This window comes from Alligator mississippiensis, chromosome 1 (assembly GCF_030867095.1).
Source record: "Alligator mississippiensis isolate rAllMis1 chromosome 1, rAllMis1, whole genome shotgun sequence".
Classification (NCBI taxonomy): domain Eukaryota; kingdom Metazoa; phylum Chordata; order Crocodylia; family Alligatoridae; genus Alligator; species Alligator mississippiensis.
Genome location: NC_081824.1, coordinates 290959013 through 290983341, shown reverse-complemented (window position 1 = coordinate 290983341; position 24329 = coordinate 290959013). Strand labels below are relative to the sequence as shown.

The following is a 24329-nucleotide window of genomic DNA, read 5'->3' as shown; positions in this document are numbered from 1 at the left end:
GTCTCAAGGCATCCCTCGGAAAATGTCAGCTCTTAGCTTTCACTCATTTTTTGACTATGGAAAAATTTTACAGCAAATTTTTGTTTGCAAAGAATTCAGAAAGACCATAACAGGTCAGAATGTAATATTATGGATTCTTATTTGAAACAGAGTTTAATCTTGTGAATTAAAATTGAGAAAATTAGATGGCCATGGCACCCTGGTTGAGAATCACTGTCCTTGGGGCTGATTCCTGGCCTAGTGTCTGTCAGAGCTGTAGCTAGGGCAATCTAAGATGTGCCATTGGCATAGGGCAGTCTGACATAGGGAGGACTGGTATAGAGGGGTAGTGCTTTGCCATGCACAATCTTTTTTCCCTTTTCCGTTGTCAGGCATGGTTATGCCCAGCTCCACACTGGAATTTTGCAGACAGGTTACCATTGCGGTACAGGGGTCCCACCACTCTAGATAACCTGGCTCGTTAAGTATTATCTATTTTAAATTTACATTATGGTTTGGCATATCCAGTGTGAAAATCTGAAGGAAACAGTGGATTTAACAGCTGCACCACCTTTAACAATCATGTGCGCTAGTATTTTGGCATGTTATTGATTTACTTTCTCATTTGTTGAATTCTGCAAGAAAGTTAACCCCAATACCCTTACAAGCAGAAGCTGAACCTCCCTTTCTGCTTTGCTGAACACATACTTAATCTATACCAGGATGTTGCAAGTCTGGACAAAGTCACCCTACTATGTATTTTCAAAGAAATGGTTTAAGTTCATCATGGTCTTGAATTAGGCCAAGAGAGGTGTGGCAGGGGAACAAGCAGTATTCTAAAGTACTGTGGGGAATAACAAAAGATATGTTAAAAACAAAACAATTTGGCAGCTATATGTGACTGTAGGGGGCAAGTCCAGCAGAGCTCTTTAACACATGCTAACTTTAAGCATTTGAATAGCCCCAGTGATCTGAAGTCCATGATTCTAGACTTACTGAACATGCTGGTCCAGCAAAGTACTCAAACAAGTGCCTAAGTTTCCATCAACGGAACTGCTTACATGCTGCAAGTCAATCATATGCTCAACTGCTTCTTAGATGAATCAGAATTTGTATACAAAAGTCAGTTGCAGAATTTAAAGAAATGGCTTTTGGTGGCAGGTAGTATTAGTGATAATTACTTCAATACCATAATGTTTTCATTTTATGCTTGGACATGTCTGGTGCTTGGTGATCTGGCAAACAAAATCAGCATTCCATTGAGATCTCATTTAAAAAGTACATATATTTAATAATGATAACAAATACATTTTTTGCTAAAGAATGACAAAATGATCAGAGATTTTTTCCTGGAATTTACACTACTACATTTTTGTAATTTCTTTATATGGTCACTGCAGACTGATAAGTAGCTGCTGGCTAAGTTGGATACATATTTATGTTTACCAATGTGATACTCATATATTCTATATAAATATAATAAAATAATAAAAGATTTAACATTTCTGTTTTCATTCTGATACTTACATATATTTACTGTGTGTTCACAAAAAAATACACTTCTCTTTTCTGCCTCCCCCAACCTTTTATTGGGTTCCAAATAAACCTGAGTGTATAGTTCAAGTTAGTGTTTGCAACATAATTATGTATGCAAGTCTGAAGCATGCACAGGATGTTATGTAAATTCTTCTCACAACACTGGATTTGAATTCAAGCGTTTTCGGGTTCTTAGTGTGAATATGTTTTTGTTTTAAAACAAGGTAAGTGTGTGGGTGACAAACCAAAGAGGTAAAATGGACCATTAAATATGAAGATGAGTGATACAAACGAAATTGAAAGTTATGTAAAATTATGTACTGAGTTTTTTTTAAATACCATTAGGATTATATGGGGACAAAAACATATATATATATTTTTTGGCCTATTTCAGCAACAGTACACGTGGAAACAGCACTAGCTTCCCCATACTGACTCTCAGTCTAACTTCAGCTCTGACCTGATAGTCTCAGGTCTAGTTGTGAGAAGGTAGTTCATTTTCCATAGCCATTCTGTCCTAACCATATGGCCATGATGCTGCCACTAAGTATTAAAATATGTGGGGACTGTTTGAGGGATGTGGTTAGCTGTCCTATCAGTATACCTGGGCTAACTACTGATTCATTTCACACAGGCCATCAGCCTGGAATAATGGTATGGGAGATAGGGTGGTCTAGGGAATAGAAGTAGGAATCAAGAGATCTGCATTTTACTTCTGGCTCTGTTTTGGATGAATTACTTCACCTTCTTGAACCTGCTTCTCTCCCACTCTTGGTCTGTCATATGAATTTAGACTGAAAGGTTTTTTGGAATAAGGAGCATCCTGTATTCCATGTGTATATAGCTCCTAGCACAATGAGGCCTTGATCTCAGTGGGATCTCTAGTGCTTAATGCAAATGAAAATAATAATGCCCATGAAGATATGGGGTGGATTCAAAATGATGATCTTGAGATGAAGGCTCCTATATTTCCCACACCCATCCTGAGCCAACTGCTTTTGCTATTTGTTGATGCCTTACTTTCTAAAAAGACATTAGAACCCACTAACTATTCAATGGGGAAAAGCTGGGGGTTACCCAGCGGGAAGCCAAGTTCCTACTGACATGTAGCAAACAGTCCTGTAAATACAACTCATACCTTAGCACAGTACAGATAGACCATGGAATAGTCTTTGGTTAAACCCTCTACATTTACATCAAATGATTTGCAAAAAAGTTGGTGTCAAAATGTTGACCACCAAATTAAGATATATCATTTACTCAAAAAACCCCCCCAATGGGTAGAACCTGTTGCCTGTTAGGAAAGTAAATCTTCATAGCTCAGATCACTACTGAATATTGGTACTAACTGCATTACCCCCTTGCAGTTTGTAATGACACTGGTACTAACTGACATGTCCTGAATAACATTTTATTTCACTGCAGTCTCCCAGGGAAGCCTTCAAGTACGTCCAGTGCTGTTTTGTTAAAACAAGGATTAATTCTATTTTCTAAAGAAGTGTTCCACAAAACTAATACACTACAAAAATAAGAAGTGACTGGATTGTTCAAGCACAGTATGTTGCGTTTAGGATCTCTGTTTTAAGTATCCACTTGCGGATCCATGTAATGAAAGCAAGATGAATTTAGAGGGAAAATTTAATCTGATGAAATTCGCTTTTAAATAATCATGATTCTTTTCAATAACATCTCCTAGTAAATTAACATTTTCTTTAAGAAAAAAATGATTCCACTATTAGCTAGCTTGTATGACTAACAGTAAAATCTGCTTTGCTGATCAGTGCCTTCACTTGTTCTGAATGTTTAGCACTCATGCTTTTTTCCAGGGTCTCACTGATCTGTTTTTCCTTCTCAGTGAAGCCTGTTCTTGAATTAGTGGTGCACACCTTGGTCTCAGAAATGCAATTTCTAGTTTTCCCTCTTCTTGAGCCACATCAGCACTGCCTGTGACAGTACAATGTACTGTAGAGTACAGACAAAAGGGCAATTGTAGTCTTACTACTGGTTCAGGTTAAGACCAGCATTCATGGCACCAGAAAGCCAATGGCTAATTCAGATAATATAGTTGCAACAACCTGCTATGCTTGCTATTCTTTCAATACCATAAATCTTAATGTGACATTTGAACAGGGCAGGAAAAATATCTACTGAAGTAGAGTTTTCAGTACATCTTTTAAGACATTTCACTGTACAGTCTCTAAAATGTCAAAGAATGTCACCTTTGTTAAATTTTCTTAACAGCCCGAGTAGGGCCTCTTCTTCAATTTCAATTAAAAGAACCCATTGCAATGTTACAAGTGGACTGTTTCTGGGTTGTATGTTATAATATATTATATAGAGAGTAACATGCCAGCAATTTTCCCTTCTTCTAAAAAATGTCAAGTCCCAGAAAGCAGCAGTGCAAATCCTTGCTATCAAGAGTGTTGGATTAACACGGACCATTGACAGCATCCACTGCATTGAATGAAATCTGTGCGGGATTCATTTGCTGCAACGGAGGCATTCTTGTTTCCAGTGGCTTGTCAGTGGTTGACTGCATTGTCTGATTCCTCTTCCGCAACATCTGTCCAATTCCCATCATGGGGAATCTGCCTCTACTTTTAACACAGTTAGGGCTCCCCAAAGGATTGGAAATTGGCTGAGTAGGGGATACAACTTCTTCTCTTAAAGGGCTTGTCTTTTCTTCATATGTGAAAGAGACTTGAGTTGAGTGAGCTGGAGTTTTGAGAGGAGATGCACTTCGAGGAGGGAAAAGCGGAGACAGTGTCCTTTCACTTGAGCTTTTATAAGGAAAATTCACCGGTGAGTTTAAAATTCTATATTGATGGGAAGGAGAAACTTGGTCTATTTGGTCCTCTCTGTCAACGGATTCAAAAGAATGCACAATATTCAGAATCAAAGGAGCATCCTTTGTCTGATTTCCAATTCTTGTAGGCTCTTGCTGAGGAGAATCATGCCTCTTAAGGAGTCTAGGGGTTCGTGGAAGAGGTTGCTGGATTTCAAGATATTCTAGAGAACAGGAAGTGACACAGCCTATCTTGGCTGAACCGGATTCATGGAAAGGACTTAATCCATTAGTGGAATCTACCAATCAGAAAAAGAAAACAGGAAAAGTCAATTATACTGAATATCTCTATGGCCTAGGGCAGGCAGTGTTTGACCTCATATTCAAGTGAAGTTTTACCAAGTATGATAGATGCCTTGTAATAATTACATGGCCTACTGGGATACATTCAGTGGTCAAGGAGAAAAAGCTGTGGTTTTTATTCTATGTGTTTCTTCTGCGGGTTTCTTATCTGCCAACATTGTCAGTGGCAGGATAAATTCACTGACTCATTAAGAAAGGAAATTGAATCTGCAAATGTACTTTTATGCCTTAAATAGTTTTGGTCCACTGTAAACTTTTGGACAAAGTTTTGAGAACTCATATTTTTCTTATTTTTAACTTCTTAGAATTTTTTAGGATTCTTAACAGGGACTGTAGATTTTGTCCACCAAATGCCTAGAGATGTGTGTGATAATAATGAATTATATACTGAAATCTGCCCTTGCACTGCAATTAAATCTGTTCTCAGTGTTATGCATAAAGTATGGACTAACTACATTGACCAGATTTATACTGTTTGTATAAGCAGAATTTATTTATAAGCAGAATTTATTGCACTGGCTACAGCAAAAATTTTCCCTGAGTAAGAGCTGAATGTAAATGGAAAAAGGCTTTTAGGATTTAGCCCAAGAATAAAACAACAGAGCACCAAAAAGATTTTAATTTCTGCACAGTATTGGTACCTGCACTGAGCTGCTTGCAACCAAAACCAATGCGAGGAGAAACATATTTTTACTGTATGATTGTGAAAACTCTTGAAAAGGGGATGAGATCTGTGTGCAAGTGGGGACTCCAGTTACTTACACTGAGGTTGTCTAGGATAAGCAGACTACATTTTATTGGACTAGTCTGCATTCTAAAGCTGGGAATTTTTCTGTCCAAATATTTTTCCAATGAGGAGACTGGGGGGGGGGGAAGGTGTCAAAATCTGGAAGATTTTCAGACTTCCATTTCAGAAAAAAATGGAAAGCAAAAGACACCAAGCAGCCAAAATAATTTTATTTACCAAAAAAAACCCAAAACAAACAAAAAATCACCCCAACTCCCCCCCCAACCAAAAAGCAACAGAAAAAAACCCTATGAGAATTTTGAACAAAAGGAACATTTTTCATTACTGTGGAAATTTTTCACTGAAAACATGCCCCATTTCTGACAAGCTCTACCAACTATTGCCTCATGGCAGAGGCACCTGCGCTGCCAGGGAAGTGCCTTTTTTAAATTAAAATAAATGAACGAAATGTCAGTTTACTAGAAAATGTATGATAAATGTGAGTGTAAATTAGCATGTGGCTCCACAAAGATAGGAATTGCCTCTACACACATTATTAACTGTCCTCACCTGATATACACTGAGCCCCTCTCTCTTCCCACAGTCCTGCCTCCATATACTTACTCTCATTTGCCTACTGAATCTTCATTTTCTGTTTAATTCCTTTGTTTTATCAGGGCTCCCCATGTACCCACCCTATCACCAGAGTGTTTTCTACCATGTATGATGAATGTAGATTCACTTCTATCTCTGTTCTATTTGTATTTTCCAAGATAAGCTTTCTCCCCCTTTTTGTTCCTTGAATTTATTGTCGTTTGGGGTTTTCCCTTTTGTTTCTTGTTGTCTGGCTGATTCTCTTTCTTCTAGTACCCCATTCCTCTCTTCCATCCCCACCCCCAGAAGCTCCTAGTTACCACACTTTTTCTCATGCTTGGTTATTGCTCTCCTTGTTCCTCTTACTTCTTGCCTGCTGGGTCCCTCTTACCAGTGGAAAGAAATTTCTCGGTCACTGTCATTCCTCTAGAGACCGAAGCAGCCCTGGTCTAGGCACAAAACTAAAGATCCAAAATTGCCATCATCTCTTTAAGACGTTGTTTGAAACATGCATATTTTGTTTGTTCCTTTTACTTGCAACCTCCACAAATATACCCCCCTCCCCACGTGCAAGTACCACACACATACACACACAACTTTTACCAACCTTTCTCTGGAGCGCCAGGTTTGGTGGGGGTTTTTCGGTCTTTCAACAGTGCCTTGGTGTTTTGTACCTGTGTGATGAGACAGGAAGATGGCTGCCTGTAAGAAGTTGGACTTTTGTCTGGTTTCTTTGGGAGTGGACGATGAGGAAGCTCCCCTTTCTTTTCTTGTTCTTTGAGCTTTTTGTCCTATAAGTTACAGAGCAAACAAAAATAGTCTGGTTTATTTTTGAAAGCTTAAGTGACCTAAGACACCACAGAAATAAAAACAGTGCTTATCTAGCTGAATTCAAAAGAGATGTAAAGGAATGCATCTGGCTACTCAAAACAACTAAGCTTTCCACGTAACATTTTCCTCTGATCAGTTCCATGTGATTTCATGGCTCTCTACTCTGAAAGGAGTGTGGCGTGAAAGTTGTTTTCACAAATTCAAACAAAAGAAAAGCTCTTTCTTCAGAGGCCCTTTGTCCTAGGAGACCTTGCTGGAGTAAGAACATGCTTATTCCTGCTCTTTCACATCTGAAATTTGCTTCCAAATTTAAACAGAGAGAAAGCCGTTAGAGGAAATACAATAAGCAGGAATCAGACATTTTAAAAGGTGAACAGCAAAGCTTTAAAGAAGTTTAAACTCCCAAGTCATTTAGGCCGCTTACAGACATGAAAAACAAAAACAAAACAGCGCTTTACTTTTAGCTTGGTGCGCCCATGCACCAAGTGCAGCACATGCTCGGAAGAGGCATTGCATTAGTTTGACCCAGCTCGCCTAACATCTGTATAGACATTGATTCAGTGTCTTGTTCCAAGTCTGAATATATAAGGGCTGTAGAAGGTTGAAACAATTATACCACTTCAGAAGCGGGGGAAGGGGTGTCTTTTTGCTTATGAATGTGTGTCACCTGATCCACTGTAATTGTTTAGTGGATCCACTGCTGTTCTGAAATGTAAGCAAAGCTGAACTGTGACAGTTTATGCCAAGATGAAAAGGCTGCTAAATGACTGTGGTTTAGCTTTCATTTACAGTAGGACAGAGCAGAACATGGAGCAGATAGACCCAATGGATTTGCTTGAACTGCCGCCCCTCCACCTACTTCTCATTTGGTGTAATGGTTCTGTCGGTCCATACCAGAGTCTCAGTCTACACTGCCTGTCACCTTGTATTGTCATGTCCCCTTGGGTGTAAAGGGCCATCATTCAGATCTGGTAGTATTTTACAGCTGTTTAGCAAGCAGGACCATACAGATGTGAGTGGTGCACAGTGAGAAAATGAATTTTGTCTATCTGTCTGCTTCTTGGTATGTGATTTGGGTGTTGGCTATAAACCTGTACATCTTAAAACAAGAATTTAGGTCAAATGGTAATAGGAAAAAGGTACACCCTGTGCACAGGACAATGTCAGAAAGAATATGGTTTTCTTCTAATTTGTTTTTAAAATGTAAAGGTGTTAGCAATTTTTAATGAAGGGGGCTTCTGCAAGGTACAGGGCACTTTCAGCTTCCACTAATTTCAGTGGGAGCTGAAGGCTCTAACTTATGTCTGAAAATCAGCCTCACATTTGCAATTCACATTTAGAAGCAATTCAAAGGCTGTCAGAATCTGCTGCTTTCCTAGGAAGATTTTCCTGGTACAATTTTGGACCTGGCTGCAGGCTGAAAAAAAAAAGGTTGTATAAAGCAACACTCTTTGCATTGTTCTCTTTCTCTCTTTGTAGTATCTTATTGAAAAAATCTTTGTTATTCGAAGTCTTCCTGTTTAATTATGCTTTAGAGCTCTTTCCTGCCATTCTGTCTGGGAATAATGAAGGAGTTCTCAACCAGAGTGCCACAGCACCGAAGAGCTGTTAGATCCTTTTTAAGGGTGCCATGGGATATCACCATTGTTAGGGGTGCACACAGCTAAATACATTTCACAAGACAAACCCAGAGATTTCAAATAGGAATCCACAGTATCATTAACATGCTGACCTGCTGGGGTCTTTCTGAGTTCTTTGCAAAGGAATATCGCTCTATTATGGTACAAGCTGAGAAGTGGCATTTTCTGAAGGGTGCCTTGAGTCTAACGAGGATGAGAACCAATTTTATACTGTCTTGATAGACAAAAATATTAACTAACAAGGGGCTCACTCATCTTACAATAATGGGTATTCACTGGCTATCTGACAGTGACAAATCAGTGTGTGTGTGTGTGTGTGTGTGTGTGTGTGTGTGTGTGTGTGTGTAAGATAGGAAAACTAGTTTGGGTGAACAGGCAGATGTTCATTTCAGATTGCAACGGACTATGATAACTAACAGGTTTGAGACTATTACATGTTATGACATTCTTGGTAGTTCTCATGGCTTCGATACTTTATTGTCACCACACATGGACCATAAGGAGGAGCTCCCAATTTCTTCTCTCTTCACAGATCTTTGTACTTTGGAAGATTAAATATTCATGAGGAAGGGCTCCAGTGAGTTAGAGAAGAACAGTGCCCTTTAGACTTTACAACCTCATATAAAAAGCTACAAAGGTGTTTCTAGTAGTGGAGAAGACAGCTTTCTTAGAATCTCTGGAGATCTCTATTGAGCAGCAAAACTGCTCTTAGGCTTTGCAGTAGGGGTGGGTGAAGCGGGCCCTATCCGATTCAGATTCGGCCCGAATCAGGTACAGTGATTCGATTCGTCAATTCAGATCACCGTCCCCAATTCAATTCAGCCGAATCTGAAGATTTGATGCCGATTCGGAGAATCAGCAATTCGGACATAGACACAGCTTTAAAAGTTTTCCCTACATACCTTGAGTTACCAGTGCGGCTTGTGAATACTGCGATGCTGGGGCACATGGAGCGTCCCACAGAAGCACGTAGCGTCCCTCTACATGCACGGCTGCAAACCTGGAAGTGGACCAGAAGTACTTCTGGTCCACTTCTGGGTCCACCAGGGAGTGCGCAGGGGAACCTCTCCGTGCCTCCCCAGCTTGGTGACTGGCCACAGGGGGGCCCCAGGTGCCCCCCCCAGACCCAGGAGGCACCAATCGCTGAGCTGGGGGGAGGCAATGGGGGCCCCCCAGCATGCTCCCTGCAGCCCCGGAAGTCGACTGGAAGTGCTTCTGGTCCACTTCCGGGTCTGCTGCCGAGCACACTGGGGAGCCCCCATGCTTCTGTGGGGCACTCCACGCGCCCCAGCATCGCAGTGTTCACAAGCTACCTGCTACCTAGAGGTATATAGAAAAAACATTTAAAGCTGTGTCTATGTCTGAATCGCTGAATCTTTTCAAATCGATTCGGAAAGATTCAAGGGTCCTCTGATTCGATTTAGATTCAGAGATTTGGCCACTGAATCGGGCCAAATCTCCGCCAAATCGAGTCAGGGACCAAAGTTTCACACAGCCTTACTGTGCAGATGACTGGATTAACCCTTACATTGTCAGAACACTGCACGTGGTTTTAACTGCATGTCTGTCTCATTCTGTCTACTTTGTAAATTATTTGAAACAAATATTTCTTTTATATCTGTAAAATATCAGACCCCAGACCCACAAGTGTGCAAGGGATAATACCCACTCTGGTGTCTTCCCTTCACCCTTGCCCCTACCATGTTGGGAAATTTGAGAAGAGATAGCCAGAGACTCCACCCAGGAGGGGTAGCTACAGAAGCAGCTAAGTCAGGGATTTAGGGCAATTAGGCCACATCTACACAAGACATTTACTGCGCAGTAGCACATTACTACTGCGCAGTAGTGTTGCCAGGCACAAACCATGATGCAATGCTACTGCGCAGTAGTAACAAGCTACTGCACAGTAAGCATTACTAGGCAACCATGCTAGGACACTACTGCGCAATAACACTGGTTACTTGGCTATGCAAATACTAAATGACTGCGCAGTAACAACTATGCAGTGGGCAGCTCATGTACCCACAGAAAACTTTTGACTGCTTTCATTGCAAATTGTTGTGTTTTTTTTCCCCTACCACTCCCCCATCTTTCAGTCTCTTCCCCCTAGCTTTACCTCCCACCTACTTCTCTTACCCTCTTCTCCCCAGCCCTGTCACCTTCACCCCTTCTCTGCAATTTCCTATCTCTTTTTACTTTTCTTTCTATTTAACCTACCTGTTCCTAACTATACCCACTTGGAAAAAATAATCATGGAAGTAACATGACATCTTCTGCCTTGTTTTATCACTTCACCCAACCTGCATCTGTCTTGTCTATTTGGACTGCAAGCTTTATGGGACAAGGACTGCTGGCTACTCTTGCGTCTGTCCAGTACTAGGCACAGTATAGCCCTATATGTGGCTGGCCCTTAGGCACTCCCACAGTAAGTATAATCTCAATGTATAATCTCCTCTATAAATAATAATTATAATAATAAAATGCTCAGACCTATTTTTAAAGGTCTGAATGGCAAGTATCTCAAGGCAAGAAGAAACAATCAAGACTGCACTCTTTCAGTTGAATGACGACAGCATCTGCATTTTGGTTGAGATGGCACGGCACTTTGAAACTACAGCTATTTTTAGTTTCATGATTGCATGAGGCAGAGCTAAACCAGAACTATCCATTGGTCTGCTCTGGAACGTAGTCCACATGACCGCGCAGCACTCTCATGCTGCTGTAATATTTTACAAGAAAGAACAACACAGTCATATCGTGCAGATGCAATTACCCAGGTGGAAAGGAAAGTCACATCTCCTGTGCTATCAATGAAATATTTCACCCTGGATAGATGGTGCGAAGGGTTTCTTACTCATTTTACACAGTTTACAAGGGTTACTTTCTCCAGAAGAAAAAAAGTCCAAAACCAAAAACCCCCAACACCCAAAAACCTGCAAAGTCCCAAGGTACCAAGTGCCATTGTGTTTTAAAAAGTAAGGAAGATTTCCTTCAGAAGAGCTATCAATATTCAGTCTTCAACAGACTGTATGTATCCAGCTCACATTATGAATAAGCCATACCAGTACATCGTACTTAGAAAGATTTGACATTACCTCATTCTATACCATTTCCTGTCCTGACACCAATCATACAAACTAGGCTAACCCCAGCAATAGGATCAAAAAGAAGATAATGGGTAGTTACGTTGTCAATACCTTACTGTTATAGTAGGACCAGGTGACACTAGCTCCTGGTACCTCAATCAGAGTCTTTCAGCTCCCTTTACATGTCAGCCCCAGTCTAGCATTCCTGGATCCTTCACATGGGGCACTTTCAGTTTACCATTACTGTTCCCCTCTCCTGAATTACTAGTCCCCTAGTCCCATCTGCAATTGCTTTTCCTTATACCTCTCCTGAATTACTAAATTGAAGCAAGCTTTTACAAATATCACGAGTACAGAAAATACATTGCCTTGCATCTCACAGAAATCTCAGCGCTAGCACCACAGAGCTCATGCAAACGTCCCCTTCTAGCAAGCTCTATGAGAGAGGGGAAGCTTGCTAAGCCTGCTGCTAGTTCCTTATTCCAATACTTCTGCAATCTGCGGAGCTAATGGTGTGGAACCACCAAATCCATGGTCAGGTTCATTTGCATTCTGTACATTAGAGGGATGTGGAAAGATCTCCGCCAGCTGCTACAGAACCTACAGAAATGTGTCTGCACAGTCTCCATGGCAACATGCAGATACATGCACAAGGCATTGTTTAGCTAGGGACCAGTGCACCTAACTTTGTTTGGTGCTGGGTGATGATTTGGTGAATCCGTGTTCATCTTAGCAGCTGAGACTAAGGTTATGAAATCTCCCGATCACTGAATGTTCCGGTGTCGCATTGAATCCGTGAAGTGTCATGTCTCCCCTGGACCATCGACAACAGCAGGTCATTAAATCTTGATGGTTCCCATTTAAAAGAGTGTATTTGCAGACAACAGCTTGGCCATATCCAAGCTGAAGCTAATTTCACCAACCTCTTGGCAGGGGTCTGTGAATTGGAGAGTGGAAAATTCCTCAAAGAGATGAATAAAGGGAGATCAGGTGTAGGCAGGGCCAGACACAGACATGGGCGAACTGGGCGGCCACTCGGGGCCCAGACAGAAAGGGGGCCCAAAAATGGTCATTTTTTTTCCATTGTCCAATTATTATTATCATAATCTCTGGTGAAGCGGGGCCTGACACAAAGTTCCCCCAGAACAGCCAGGAGTCTAGGGACAGTGCTGCATGTAGGTGTCAGGTCTTCAAAGCTACATAGCCTGAGAGACTCAGTGAGACTCAAAGAGACAAAAGCTACGGCAGAAGAAATGAACAGACAGGAATGTTCTTTTGGTGGAACCTTGTCAGAGAAGTTATTCCTGAATGATTTCTCTTTATGTGCGAGTGCACTAGTAGTTCATTTTCTCTTCTGTAATATTGTAGATCTGTATTGCAATGGTGCCCACTGGCCCCCAAATCAGGATCAGGCCTTGTTTGACACAGAACAAGCACAGAAATAACATCTGCATCATTTTTTGTAGGCTTGGAGCCTTAGACCGTAACTCTCATTGGAATCAAGAATACTAGCATTTGTTTCATCTTCTTCCTTTATTATAATTGTCAGGAGTCTGTCTATGTGCTGTTCAGCCTAGCCCCAATCAGCCCTGATAGCCTGGATGGGACTGGCTGATGGCTCCCATTAGAGTATTTGGTGTGGCTGCTGCCTATACACAGTAGCCCTTATAATGCTTTGACAGCTTCCACTGAGACAGATTCCCTTCTATCTAGCCCCAGTGCTCCTGGTTCACAATCTGTTCTCAGAGCTCCTGATTCCTGGCTGCTCCATGATCTTTGGCTCCCAGCTTTTCCTCTATTGTCCCTGTCTGAACCTTTTCCCAGCGTGTATCCTCTGCTTTGATCCTTCTGCTCTGGACTCTCAGCTCATAGCCATTGTAGCATGGTGATCCCAATGCCTCCCATTTCCAGGTTGTACCCGTGACATTAAGCCTGCTTTTTATATTTATGAGGTGTAATAATTTCCAAGGAGAAACCAGCAATCTATCATGAATGTCTTCCAAACATGCTGCAACAACATTTTAGGGTATAATTGCACACAACAGCTGTAAAGCTTTACCTGCCCTGGTATAATAAATGCAGCACAATAACTCTATGAATGTTGCTACGCTGATGGAAAGGTGCTTAATATAGGTCCCACACAGGAACAGGGACTAACTACAGCAGTATCCACACCAGGAGTTGTACTGCTATGACTATCGTAGCGCACCCACTGTGTGGTATGATTTGTATCCAATGGTCTAAAATCTCTACGTGCAGGGCAGGGCTTAGAAGAACTAATGAACTGCATCCCTAACCCTGACAATCTATACAGACAAAATAAGGCTCATTTGGTGCCATTGCTAGTTTTTAATTTTCCTTGTAAAAGTTAAGCACCAGTTCCTTAGTTAGTTATTTTTATAGGGCTGCATGCATTGTTTTAGGGCTGCACCAAATCAATCTGTATATTTCTGTCATGGCACTATTTGCCAGATAAGTTTTCTATGCACGTGGGTATTTATATATATAATACATTATTATACATGCAGATGTACAGGAGGTACTCAATAAAATAAGGCTAAATCTGTATCTTAGAAATATATACATAGCAGTGACTATCAGGGGTCCAGGTATGCATAGGGAAAAATTTCACTCTACTTAGTCTTCAGACATGCATGTGATTCCTGTTGACTTCAACGAGGAGATACACAGCATGTGTTTGAGGGTAACAGTCAGGCAGGGAAAGAGTTTGAAACAAATTACTAAAGTACTTCTTGAAATATTATATTCCCTCAGTCAATTCACAGCTGATACATTTAAAAAAAATTATTTTCCTTTTATATAAATAGTGTGATATATGCTTTGCCTTGATACTTCCATCTGGCTTGCAATTCAAACTATCTGTTAAATCAGCAAATGCACTTTAAAACAAATAAACAAACACAGTTGCAATATCAATCTGATCAAAGAACTTTGGCTTGGGAAACCATTTTTAATACCATCATTGTGACAAACCTGTCCATGGGGGACCCGCAGAGTCCTAAGTTTCTCCTCACTGTGAGGCCACTTGTCCCCAGGGACGGACTGAGGTTGCCCTGGGATAATTCCTTCCCCTACAAACCTTAGCTGCACTGCCCTTATACTGGACCCTGCAGCTGCAGGAACTGGTGGCCTCCTTATTGGTTTGTGAAAAAAAATTTAGGTCTCCCTTTCCGTAGAAAGGACTAGCTTGAAATATAACCTGCATAGAAATCACTCTTTCCGTAGGCCATCAGCTAGGAGACAAAACAAAAGGATCTATTATGTAGGAGAGATAAATTAAACAAGCAAATATGACCACAGGTTTGAAGACAGAAAAACAAAACGGTAAGGTTTTTTTTACCCTCTCATCTAGCTACACCTCCTGAGAGTCCTGATATTATTTCCAGAGCTCAGCCTTTCTGCAGACTCTGACAGCTGGGGTCTTTGAACCTCCAAAGCCTGAAATTCAACGTCCCCAATTCTATCCTACCTAAACTCTAAAAAACCTCCTAAGGTAGCTGTCCTCCCTCATCAGCATTATTCTAATCACTCATGAGTCAACAGAATCCTCTAGAAATTTCTTGTCACCCTGAGGCTCCTGCATCCCCTCTGGCTAAAGAGCCATTTCTCACAGTTGCCTCTCTACTGTGGAGTTGATTTCCCCACTGCAGGCAGACAATGTCCTGGGGTGCCCAATCCAATAACATCTCCTTCTATCTGTGTCTGGGAGTGGCAACTGTCTTTAAATATGCATGCCTCGGCCCCTGGGCTGAACGATGTTCAAAATTTCAAAGATATACATAGATAGCATAATGTAAGTGAAAGCCACTTGCAACTTGTGGAAGGGAGAAGAGACTGGAGATATTACAAGGCTTAATTTATTAATTTAAACTGGAATGTTTCTAGAAAAATTTCATGCAGGTTCATGCAGTCTGTATTACTGCAGGATATACTTGGGGGGGAACAGAACAGTTTTAGCAACTAGCAATTGTTATGAACTTAACAGTTTCATGAGTATTCCCAGACAGCTGCAAATGAAGACATCCCTATCTTATTTTTTTCATTGTAGCTAAGAGTCACTTCAAGTTTACACTTTGGGGAAGGGGGTATTATTTTTACCTTTCAGAGGTAAGAATATTTGCTGTACAAGCCTGAGATCAGTCTCTTCTTTCTAATGAAGATGCCCAAACCTTCCTGCCAATTTTTGGAATTGGGTTAGTATCTCCTGAAAGGTGCTTTCACTTCTACAGAGTCAGAAACGTATCAGTTGTGCTCACAATCAGTGGGAATTCTCAAACTCAGTCCAGTTTCAAAGCATTATAAGAATGAGCTTTACCTCGTAGGAATCTTTGTTTCCCTTGTATTTTTCTATCTGGTATAGCTGGTTCTTTTGGCAAACACTGTCCTGGCCATCAGACTTCTGTTAAGGGGAAAAAACCAAGGTGAGATAATTAGAGAAAGCCAAACAGATTATAAAGTACTACTTAATAGACCGTATTCAGTGTTGTATTCAATGGAACTGCTCTGTTGTATAGCAATGGCGAATTTGGTCCACTGAATTAAATGTCATTAATGTTAACCTGTAAATGACCAGTGAGGCATAAATGTTAAAACATCAATATACTTTGTAATATAACTATCCTCTGAGGAGAACTGAATCATCAAAATGGCCACGCACCAGACTAAGAATTCCTCTAGGTTCTAAAAAAATATTATGGAAAAGCACAGAAAGCCCCACACCTTATGTACAATAATGTAGACTCTTAAGGCATCTTCACTTAAGATTTGGGACTAAGATTGGGAATAGTCAGCCATAGGCTAGGTGAGAGCTATGTACAGTGTGTCTAGAGAGCTAGGCCCCACACTAGGCTAGCAGTATTGGTGGCTCCAGCCTCTTCAAATTGGACAAGGAGTGTGAAGCTACCACAGGATGATGGCTCCCTCTTCTACTTGCAGAGTAGTGCTAAGGGGAGGAAGCCTATTAAAAATATGTCAGAGTGGCTATCCCAGTGCATGCTGCAGTGTTTGGACTCATTTCCCAACTATGTAGGCTAGAAAAGTTTGCATTGTTTCGATGAGAAAGCAAGAGACACTTGTTGTTTTCAGTGGAACTTCATTGAAGTCCAAGCTAAAGACAAATGCAGGAAGAAAGCAGGAGGTAGACAGGATCCTAAGAGGACTGACAGAGAACAGAAAATATGTTGCGCAAGCCTTCTTGCACAGTCCAACTACCAACTCTCCTATAACCCTAATCACAATCTGCATGAGGGAAAGTCCTTCTGCTGCAATTGCTCCATCAGTCTCTCATATACTCTATTCTTGTCCAGTGTGGAATTTCAATTGATGTCAGTGAGAGATCTGTGCAAAAACTGAATGCAGGGTACATCATGGTGATCTACACTGTGAGCAGCTTGCTATGAAAACTGAGCAGTTGGATTTTTGACCTACGGTCACATTTAAGACCTATTTGGCGTGAATGCTTTATGCCCAGGGCCAAAAGCATCAAAAAGAAATTAAAAAGACAAAGATAAACAAAATCTAAATACATGTTATTTTTAAGTACAACTTTTATTTAAAGCTTTATCTTCAAAACAAATAAAAGAAAAGCAGTGGCTATTAAACTGTCCCCATCTCTCCTCAAATCACATTATATTACATGCTGTTTCTTTACAACAGCAGTGGAATTATGTCAAAGCACTTCAAGTCTGATACAGCTCTAAGACAAAAATAAAGCCATACATGGCAATGTCTTGTTTGCTCTAAGGAACAGCTTTGCCAGGAGCTGTTGTGTCCATTCTCCAAATTTTGAAGCCATGTATTTGAGACCTGAAACTCATTATTTCCTCAACTTGGGAGTTTTTATTTGAAATAGTGTTTAGAGCAATGGCTGCACTTCACCAAGTTAAAGTCACAGAATGGAATGCCAGGGAATGGTAACATTTCTGTACATTTTAGCATTATTTTTTTGGCTTCAAAATTCAACATCAAGCAATACTCACTCGAAGGCTTGTCAAATAGCGCTCTAGCTTCTTATTAAGGAGGAAGTAGATGGCAAGCGTGTGGCATGCCCTATTGGAGAGCACAGTGTTGATAATATCACTGTTCTTGTAGCCAAGCTTTTCTGTCATGTGGAGCAGCACGCTTTGGCTGAGATCCTCTAGGTGAATTCTAAACAGAGAGAGATGGAACAATTTATTCTTACTGTCCTCCTGATGAGGCATTAGGAGGCTTGTTAGTAATAAGGATACCTGCAGAGTAGGCATTAGATATCTAAAATGCTGTTATACATCTGCATGACTCACTTCATATATTTTTAAAGATAGCTCTCTAGGAAAACAGGAGCAGCAAGGAATTATTTAGCTGCTGACAAATAGCACTCGATACTTTAAAGTCAGAATACCTTTAACCTGAAGAGCTTTTTTATACTCAAACCACTCCTCCAGATCTGACAAAATAAACAAAAGGTTAGGTCTGGTTAGTACTTCAGGTGACAGATGCCATAGGATAGCAGGCGCTGCCACAAGTGTGGTGGATAATTAAAGGGATGGCATTCTTCCTTCTTAGTCAAGTGCCAAAGAATGCCCCAGCATGGGGTTAAGAGGTACTGTGGTGCTGGAGATGTCACAGTTTTATTAAAACATAAAAATGTCAAGTTCCTCACCACTGGAATAGTTCCAGGTCCCCTGACTGCTTTTGTAGGGGAAAAGCTCAAATCTTACTCAGGTACCTATTTTTTTTTCTGCTTACTAAAATGATGCTGTTCTTTCAGTTAGATATTATACTATTTTTCATCTGTTACTATCAACTGTTGCAGTGTTGCTCCTTGCACTAAATAACTAAAGTGTTTCAACTCAGTAAAAGGTGCATTTAGTAACAAGTGTGCGAGATGCAAAATTTCCACAGCAGTTCATAAAGTTGGTAGAAGTGCTTCAGGATGGAAAGCACTGTACAAATATAGGTTCCGTCTATATATTATGTGTGTGTGTCTGTGTATGTGTGCACATGCATGTGTGCTCTCAAGCAGAATTCTCAGTTGAAACATGGAACGGAGAAGCCGGTACTATAACTATGCATTTACCATGCATTTTTAAGACAGATTTTTCCAAACAGCTCAGCTCACCTTTGGACAGCTAAGCGAACTGGCCAGATTCCAGATGTGCATAACACCTAACAATTCCCACTGCTGTCAAAAGGATTGATTTTTTTAAAAGGATATTCTTTGTTTGCCACTTATCTAGATGCCTTAATGGAAGCTGCTGAGTTCAGCGGCGTGCTGAAGGAGTTCGGTGCACAGGTGGTATTCTCTTCCATCCTATCAGTGAACGGACGCGGAAGACGGCATGAGAACTGCATCCAAGAGACCAACTGGCGGCTTCGGCAGTGGTGTCTCGAGGCAGGCTTCGGCCTCCTGGACAACGACCCGCACATCACGACGAGGGACATGCTCAGCTGGGATGGGCTTCACCTGTCCCCCAAAGGTAAGCGTGTGTTTTCTTCTAGGTTGGCAGATCTCCTCCAGCGGGCTTTAAACTAGGCTTGTCGGGGGGAGGGGAAGATGAGGGCGGGGGAAGCTGTGGACCACCAAACCATGTGGCACCCACAAGGACAGCCCAGCCTGAAGAAAGAGAGCATTGGGAACCTGAAAGCCATGGGGAGGCCAGCACTACGGCACAGGTAAGAAATGAGAAGGTAAGAATCAAAGGGCCCCTTGGGACTCGGAGCGGGAGGGCAGCAAAGGCACCAGTTGCAGGGCTCAAGTGCCTATATACTAATACTAGGAGCATGGGAAACAAGCAGGATGAACTAGCGCTCCTGCTTGCACTAAACACCTATGACTTAGTAGGGCTAACGGAAAACTGGTGGGATTCATCCCATGACTGGGCGGTACATATTGAGGGCTATAGATTGTACAGAAAGGACAGGGTGGGGAAGAAAGGGGAAGGGGTTGCGCTCTATGTCAGTGAGCAATATACATCAACCCTCATCAAGGCAGAATCCAAGGATGAGGAAGTAGAAGGATTGTGGGTTAGGCTACATGGGGGGCAAGGAGAAAGGGATTTGGTGGTAGGGGTCTGCTACAGACCCCTACATCAAGGGGAAGAAAGATTCGGGGCTCCTGAGGCAACTCTCGGAGACCATAAAAGCTAAAGAGGCGGTAGTCACGGGGGACCTCAACTACCCGGACATCTGCTGGGAGTCACAGACAGCAAAGTCCCACCACTCACGCAGGTTTCTAACCTGTGTACAGGACCTCTACCTGACACAGGAGGTACACGGTCCCACTAGGGGGAATGCCATACTGGATCTGGTATTGGCAACAGGAGATGACATGGTAGCGGACCTCCAGATCGGTAGCCATCTGGGGGACAGTGATCACCTAATAATAGAATACACCATAAGACGTCGAGTGGGTAAGGTAACTAGTAGGGTGAAAGTGCTAGACTTTAGGAAAGCTGATTTCAATGAACTCAGGCGATTAGTCAAGGACGCACTGCAGAGTAGGAGTTTTGAAGGTATGGGAGCCCAAGAAGGGTGGCTGTGCCTAAAGGAAACGATCCTTTGGGCACAAAGCAAGACGATCCCCGAGCGAGGCAAAAGAGGGAAAGGGGCCAGGAGGCTTCCATGGCTGACCAGAGAAATCCAGAGCAGCCTAAGGGACAAAAGGGGAGCACATAAAAAGTGGAAACAGGGAGAGATCACCAAAGACGAATATACCTTCTCTGCTCGTGCTTGTAGGGAGGCAGTTAGACGGGCCAAAGCTACCATGGAGCTGAGGATGGCAACCCAAGTAAAAGACAACAAGAAATTGTTTTTTAGATATATAGGGAGTAAAAGGAAGGCCCAGGGAGGAATAGGACCCCTGCTAAATGGGCAGAAACAATTGGTGACAGACAGGGGGGACAAGGCTGAACTCCTCAACGAGTTCTTTGCCTCAGTGTTCCTAAGCGAGGGGCACGACAAGTCTCTCACTGGGGTTGTAGAGAGGCAGCAGCAAGGCGCCAGACTTCCATGCGTAGACCCTGAGATGGTGCAGAGTCACTTGGAAGAATTGGATGCCTTTAAGTCGGCAGGCCCGGATGAGCTCCATCCGAGGGTGCTGAAGGCACTGGCCGACATCATTGCAGAGCCACTGGCGGGAATATTTGAAAGCTCGTGGTGCACGGGCCAAGTCCCGGAGGACTGGAAAAGGGCCAACGTGGTCCCCATTTTCAAAAAGGGGAGGAAGGAGGACCCAGGCAACTATAGGCCAGTCAGTCTCACCTCCATCCTTGGCAAAGTCTTTGAAAAAATTATCAAGGCTCACATTTGTGAGAGTCCGGCAGGACAAATTATGCTGAGGGGAAACCAGCACGGGTTCGTGGCAGGCAGATCGTGCCTGACCAATCTAGTTTCTTTTTATGACCAGGTTACGAAACGCCTGGACACAGGAGGAGGGGTGGATGTCGTATACTTAGACTTCAGAAAGGCCTTCGATACGGTATCCCACCCCATACTGGTGAACAAGTTAAGAGGCTGTGACTTGGATGACTACACAGTCCGGTGGGTGGCGAATTGGCTGGAGGGTCGCACCCAGAGAGTCATGGTGGATGGGTCGGTTTCGACCTGGAAGGGTGTGGGCAGTGGGGTCCCGCAGGGCTCGGTCCTGGGACCGATACTCTTTAATGTCTTCATCAGTGACTTGGACAAGGGAGTGAAATGTACTCTGTCCAAGTTTGCAGATGACACAAAGCTATGGGGAGATGTGGACACGCCGGAGGGCAGGGAACAGCTGCAGGTAGACCTGGACAGGTTGGACAAGTGGGCAGAAAACAACAGAATGCAGTTCAACAAGGAGAAATGCAAAGTGCTGCACCTAGGGAGGAAAAATGTCCAGCACACCTACAGCCTAGGGAATGACCTGCTGGGTGGCACAGAGGTGGAAAGGGATCTTGGAGTCCTAGTGGACTCCAAGATGAACATGAGTCGGCAGTGTGACGAAGCCATCAAAAAAGCCAATGGCACTTTATCGTGCATCAGCAGATGCATGACGAATAGGTCCAAGGAGGTGATACTTCACCTCTATCGGGCGCTGGTCAGACCGCAGTTGGAGTACTGCGTGCAATTCTGGGCGCCGCAATTCAAGAGGGATGCGGATAACCTGGAGAGGGTCCAGAGAAGGGCCACTCGTATGGTTAAGGGCCTGCAGACCAAGCCCTACGAGGATAGACTAGAGAAACTGGATCTTTTCAGCCTCCACAAGAGAAGGTTGAGAGGCGACCTTGTGGCCGCCTATAAGTTCATCACGGGGGCACAGAAGCGAATTGATGAGTATTTATTCACCAAGGCGCCCCCAGGGGTTACAAGAAATAATGGCCACAAGCTAGCAGAGAGCAGATTTAGATTGGACATTAGGAAGAACTTCTTCACAGTTCGAGTGGCCAGGGTCTGGAACGGGCTCCCAAGGGAGGTGGTGCTCTCTCCTACCCTGGGGGTCTTCAAGAGGAGGTTAGATGAGCATCTAGCTGGGGTCATCTAGACCCAGCACTCTTTCCTGCTTATGCAGGGGGTCGGACTCGATGATCTATTGAGGTCCCTTCCGACCCTAACATCTATGACTCTATGAATCTATGAATTTTTCTAAAACCTGACTTATAGTTTTAATAGGTGCAATATCACTTTTCCCACCTCCCTCCAGAAGTGGGACTTTGTACATCTCTTATACATGGGAATACATGTACCTCATATGAGGATGAACAGAGCAGGATTTTAAATAGTACCCGAAATCTTGCCTGGGTAACCCTGACTGGTCAAAGGTTTCCTTTATTCAGTGTGCTCATTAACATTCATTTTGTAGTTGAGTTTTTTTAGAACGTGAATAGGCACAAGGTATTTCTGCTGTGGGGCAAGTATACATGTGCTCTGGGAGTTGGGGGGGGTGCTTTAATTAGAACGCTTTAATTTAATTCTCCATATTATTTCCACTTCTCCCTGCCCCTACTAGCTTCCTGAGATAGCAGCATTTAGTGGTACCAATAAAGGGGCAGATAAGGTACTCAAGAGTAGAGGTATACTATATTTATACAATTTACAAAAAAACTGTAAGAGAGAGATGTCATGGGGGTTAAGTGGTAGTTTTCTGAGAATTGGGAGGTTTATTCTGTCCAATTACAAACTGACAAAAACTGGAGAAAATCTATGAAAATTGATTTCTGTGGTGTTGCTCCAGATGTACATTGATGTAAATGAAGGCTGAATACAGCCTTAAAAATATTCAAAAGGATTTTGCTGCACAGGCCATGGTATAACAACTTTTAGATAGGTCAGGTTTGGTGCATGGGCTAATAAAAAACAGAAGCCCTATCAACAAAAGTGAGAAGGGCAAGAATCTGCATGGCTTTTATCTCTTGCTACTTCATTAGCTGAAGCACTATTCTGAGCCACAATATTCTGGTGACAGTTGTCCTGCATATTTTAGAGAGGCATGTCAAATGGTCTGCAGAGAATATTTATTGTAAAGGTGATTTAAAAAAAGAAAAAGAAAAAAAAGGACAAAGTTTTACATTGGTGTTTCCTTAAATAACATATTTCCCATAAAGGGGTATCAAAAGCACTTATTCTCCAACAGAGGCACACAGATCACTCCCTATAGTTCAGGACCCCAGATTTCATTAGTTCTTACACGTGGTTTGCTTGCTTTCAGGATGGAATGATTAATAGGTACTCGGTAAATTAAAAAATTGCACTTCTGTTTTCTCTAACAGATTCCAACTGTCTTTACAAGCCACCTAACTAATTACGCACATAATCCGTTACGCTACTGAACAAACTCAAATGAACTCAAACAACACAACTGAACAAAAAGCGACACAAGTTTCCAAATCTACATAAGAAACATGAGAGTGCCTACTAATGCAAAATAATTTTCAAATCAGATTTATTTTGAGCCATCTTATTTTTCTTTGGTGATAAAACAAGAACAGTGAGAAAAATGAGTTACCCACACAGCTCCCAGTTACAGTTACATTTGCTTAACAGATGCCATGTTGAGTAGATTGATTAGACTCATTATGACAGTGATTTCTTTAGCTTAATGACTCATTCAGTTTACACTTGTTTTCCCTTTCCTTAACACAAAATGTTCATGTATACCATACTCTAGTACGGTCCAATGCACCATGGATCCTTGAATTCCCTTTGTGAGAGTTTTTTGTTTCAAAGCATGCTATGCAAATTAAGTCCACTACTCCTAAATTCAGGGCAGTAATGCTGAGCTAATGACTCATCTCATTCTCTGCCCTACCTCTGGCCAGACAGCCACTTTTGTTTTTGAGGGATGCATATACATTGGCCATTAGGTCCTTGTTATGCATCTGGAAACAGTCATGGGTTTCTGGTTTTTATTCAGATAGTCAAGATTAATGGTCTTTAAAGCCAGATCATTCAACTTGGACCATATCTATTAGTGCTAACATCACACAATAACATTGCTGCATGAGAAAACAAGGAATTGCCCAACAATGATGTACTATGTGGTGCATGCATCAGCTCTGAGGAGCTGCAAAGCCAACATCTTTTGAAGTCTTGCTTTTTTGGTCATCATGCAAAACCAAAGCATACAATTTGCTAGCTTAGGATGGTACAATTGACCTTCATAGTAAGACATTTTCTTTATTTGATAATATCTTGCATTTACTTAATACCCAATTCTGCAAACCTTTACTTAGATAAGATGTCTTTACTAACTTGAGTAATCCTAGATTGTTCAACAGGACTATGCCATGTGAGTCAGGGTAAGAAGATTGCACCCT

At 42.1% G+C, this 24329-nt stretch overlaps 1 protein-coding gene across 1 annotated transcript in view; it reads right to left on the bottom strand.

Moving 5' to 3' along the window:
• Positions 1-1244: 1244 nt before the first annotated feature.
• Positions 1245-24329, bottom strand: part of HUNK (hormonally up-regulated Neu-associated kinase) — an 85607-nt gene continuing 62522 nt past the window's right edge. Inside the window, exons 7-10 of the mRNA XM_019476413.2 lie at positions 17541-17709; positions 15878-15961; positions 6592-6775; positions 1245-4599 (exon numbers count right to left, since the gene is read on the bottom strand). Of these exons, the coding sequence (XP_019331958.2) occupies positions 3944-4599; positions 6592-6775; positions 15878-15961; positions 17541-17709 (1093 nt within the window). The 3' untranslated portion in view covers positions 1245-3943. The remainder of the gene's footprint in view (positions 4600-6591; positions 6776-15877; positions 15962-17540; positions 17710-24329) is intronic.